Source organism: Propithecus coquereli, unplaced genomic scaffold (genome assembly GCF_000956105.1).
Source record: "Propithecus coquereli isolate 6110/MARCELLA unplaced genomic scaffold, Pcoq_1.0 Scaffold247, whole genome shotgun sequence".
NCBI classification, from domain to species: domain Eukaryota; kingdom Metazoa; phylum Chordata; class Mammalia; order Primates; family Indriidae; genus Propithecus; species Propithecus coquereli.
In genome coordinates this window covers 1,264,074-1,267,619 of record NW_012148030.1, presented here as the reverse complement: position 1 = coordinate 1,267,619, position 3,546 = coordinate 1,264,074, and the positions used below count along the sequence as shown (strand labels likewise).

Sequence of the window (3,546 nt, the reverse complement as noted above, 5' to 3'; positions counted from 1 at the left end):
TTTTTTTTTTTTCCTTCCAAAACATAAAACTATCCTGTCATTCTGTTATCACACAACTGAGAATGTTGGCTAGTTTGACCGAATCCAAGAGTCAGAAAAGTTATCCCAGAATCAAAAAGCAAATTGCCAAGTTAGATGTTAAGGTGGGTTTATCTCTTCTGAATACTGAAAGGGCCTTGCAGTCCAACTGGACAGGCCCCCTTGTTGAATGAGGTGGCAAGACTGGCCCAGCTCAGTCAAGCTGGAAGCAAAAACTGGGCATCCAGCCAGAGGACTGGTTAGAATCAGCCAGTAGTGAGAAATGCCCACTGGCCCTGCCTCCAGCACACTGGCTTGGAGCTCACACTCTCAAGAGAACATTTCTGATTCAATCCCACCCACCCAGTCCTGGGGACCATATACTAAACACTGTGATTCTGGCTGCAGTTGCTGTTTGTCCAGATGCAAAGAGTTATCCTAACACAGCACACATGGGTACTTTCAGTTTTATACGGTTCCATAGTATCTTTTCCTAATATAAAACAACATGAGACAATTAAAAAATTATGACTAAAGCCTATTTGATGAAGGGCTTGTGTGTGAGGAGACAGAAAGTCTTATTCCATGAAATCTCACCTTTATTCAGTTCAGGTCAGTATGAATAATGCACATTGGCAAATGATCTAATAACATGTGTTCTTTTCAGATGAAAATTGGAGAGACCCACACAGATATTGAATTGAATGAGTTGTTGCCCAATACTGAATACACAGTCACAGTTTATGCCATGTTTGGAGAAGAGGCCAGCGATCCTGTTACAGGACAAGAAACAACATGTGAGCAGTACAGTCATTCAGATGAAATGCTGTAATAAAAGCCCAGTAAATGCTGGGATTCTGAATTGGAACTACTAGTTTAGGTTGAAACCTCTTAAGAGCTAATTGTAACTTAAAAAATCATGTATTTTATTTAGGGGTAGGAAATATATTTCTTCAATCCTGTATAATTATGAGTGATATGGATGCCAGAATTGAACTTTAGCATCCTCCAGATAATTCCACCTGCATATTTCGTTGTCTAAATCCAAATGCTAGGTCAGAATAAAGAAGGAAGGGCTTAGGCTTTGGAATCATAGCAGCTGAAATGGAAATCCCAGCTCAACTCATATTTTAGCTGGGTGACAAAGGGCAAGTGATGTAACTTTTTTTTTTGAGTCTGTAGAAGGAGGAATAAATAATCTTCCAGCATGTGGTTGATATAAGAGTAAGTACAGTGGGGCATGTGAAAGCACTCAGCATGCCTGGCAGGTTCCAATAATGATGTGAACGAAGGTCAGAGTAGCAGGATATGGGGGCAGCAGGATGGCAGAGGACCAGTTATATAGGGCCACATAAACCATCGTAAGAACTGTGGATTTACTCTGAGGGTGTTGGGGGCCATTTGGAAAGTTTTGTGCAGAACAGTGAGATTTTCTGGCTTATGTTTTTAAAGGAGAATTCTTAGGGGTTCACTGAAGAATAGTTATAGTGGGGGAAGATGGAAGCTAGGAGATCGGCTGGGAGACCATGGCAAAAATCCAAGCCAAGAGGAGATAGACAGTGGCTTTCACCAACATGGTAGTAGTGGGAGTGCAGAGAAGTGATCATATCTAGATAAACGTGGAAGGATTTGCCGGTGAGTTGGAAGTGGGCTGTGAGAGAAAGAGTAATACAGGATGACTCCAAGGTTTTTGGCCTGAGTGATGGGAAGCATAGTTTCCGTTTGCTCAAAGGAAAAGACTGAATGAGGAGGAGATAGAGACAGGCGGCAGGAATCAGCGGTTCAGTTTTGGACCAGTTAAGTTGGGATGTCTCATAGATACCCACGTGGAGCTGGCAGATGGGCACTCTGATTTTATATGTGGGAGAGTGTGGAGCTGAGAAGTAGAGTTTTGCCAGAGGCACATGGTGGAGCTAGGAGTTGACTTCAGAAGTTCTTGTTTTTGATCTATTAGTTTTCTTATTAATATCAGGCTATAATGATAAGCATAGAAAATTTATCTAAATCTTACTTATATCTAAGCATGTGTAGCTTATTACTACTATTTATTCTCTACAAGGAAAACTTTTTTTTGTTAATAGAGAATATTATTAATTTTTATGAGACAATTCACTGGTTATTTCAGGGTTATAAGTTATTATCTGGGTGATAGTTTTCATACGTGAATAGTTCAGAAATCAGAGATGCTGTTTCTTGTCTTTTATGTGTATGTTATTTGAAATTTTAATTATTTTCTATTCCATTTACTGCCAAGTGCCTTTAAGTCCACCAAGAAACCTGAGAATCTCCAATGTTGGCTCTAACAGTGCTCGGTTAACCTGGGATCCAACTTCAAGAAAGATTATTGGTTATCGAATTGTGTATAACAACGCAGATGGCACTGAGATCAATGAGGTAAGCTGTGGAACATGCTGAATATTTTTCAGGTGGTGTGTGCTAGTTATTTGTGGCTGCATAGCCAGTCATCGCAAAGCCTAGTGGCTTAAAGCAATGTCAATTATTTATTTTCTCTCATAGTTTCTGTGTGTCAGGAGTTGGGGCTTGCATATGCAGTACTGACTTGGGTTGGGGGGTCACTCATGAGGTTATAGCCAGATAGTGGCTGGGGCTGGCATCATCTCAGTGGCTTCTCCACTCATATGTGTGGTGCCTGGTGTGGGAAGACAGAACAGCTGGGAGCTGGAGCAGGTCTCTGCAGGTAGACTCTGCACATGATGTCTCCAGCATGCAGCTTCCAGGGAGTTGGCTCAGTAGTCCCCTGATGCATGTCCAAAGAGAGAGAGAGAGAGCGCTCTAGTGGAAGCTGTATCACCTTTAATGACCCAGTCTCAGAAGTCATTTACTGTCACTGCCACCACACTCCATTGGTAGGGAATGTCATAAGCCTCTGCCTGGATTCAAGGTGGGGAGAAACACAGACCCCACCTATGATGAGAAGCATGCCAGTTGCAGGACAAGCAGAGCACATGGGGTGGAAGGTATACATTGATGTGGCCGTCTCTGGAAAATGCAGTCTGCCACAGGGGATGGGGATGGGGTTGGGGAATTATGTATATTCATGGAAGCATCAAACTAGAAATAATGCCGTGTTATCAGTTTACCCCTCTGCTTTTGAATAAACAGGCATCTGAAAGACCCTAGTGAGGTGAGCCTAAATTTAGAAAAAAAATAATTCAAGTTTTGTGTAGGAAGATACTTTCGAATAATAAAACTTGTTAAAAACTCACGAAGACATAGTATCTTGCACGCAGTGACTAATACTCTGAGAAATTCTTTACTTGGAAATATGTTTTAGCAAGATAGCAAGGTTATTTTTATTTTATTTTTACTTATCTTGGTCCAGGAAGCTAAGACAAAAAGGGAAATATGTTGGATTACATCATTTCTATTTTCTGACCAAATAAAGCAAATGTTTTCATACGCAGAGGCAAACTTTTGCTTATAATTAAATCCAAACAATATTTTACAGAATGTGTCCTCCTAAGGGACATTGTGTTATGGATGATCAGTAAGTGCACATTTGCTAAC

The 3,546-nt window shown here is 40.9% G+C and overlaps 1 protein-coding gene across 1 annotated transcript in view; it reads left to right on the top strand.

Moving 5' to 3' along the window:
• COL14A1 (collagen, type XIV, alpha 1) overlaps positions 1–3,546 on the top strand; it is a 220,417-nt gene that overhangs the window by 79,014 nt on the left and 137,857 nt on the right. The window contains exons 10-11 of the mRNA XM_012646547.1: positions 686–815; positions 2,273–2,412. Coding sequence (XP_012502001.1) covers positions 686–815; positions 2,273–2,412 — 270 coding nt within the window. The remainder of the gene's footprint in view (positions 1–685; positions 816–2,272; positions 2,413–3,546) is intronic.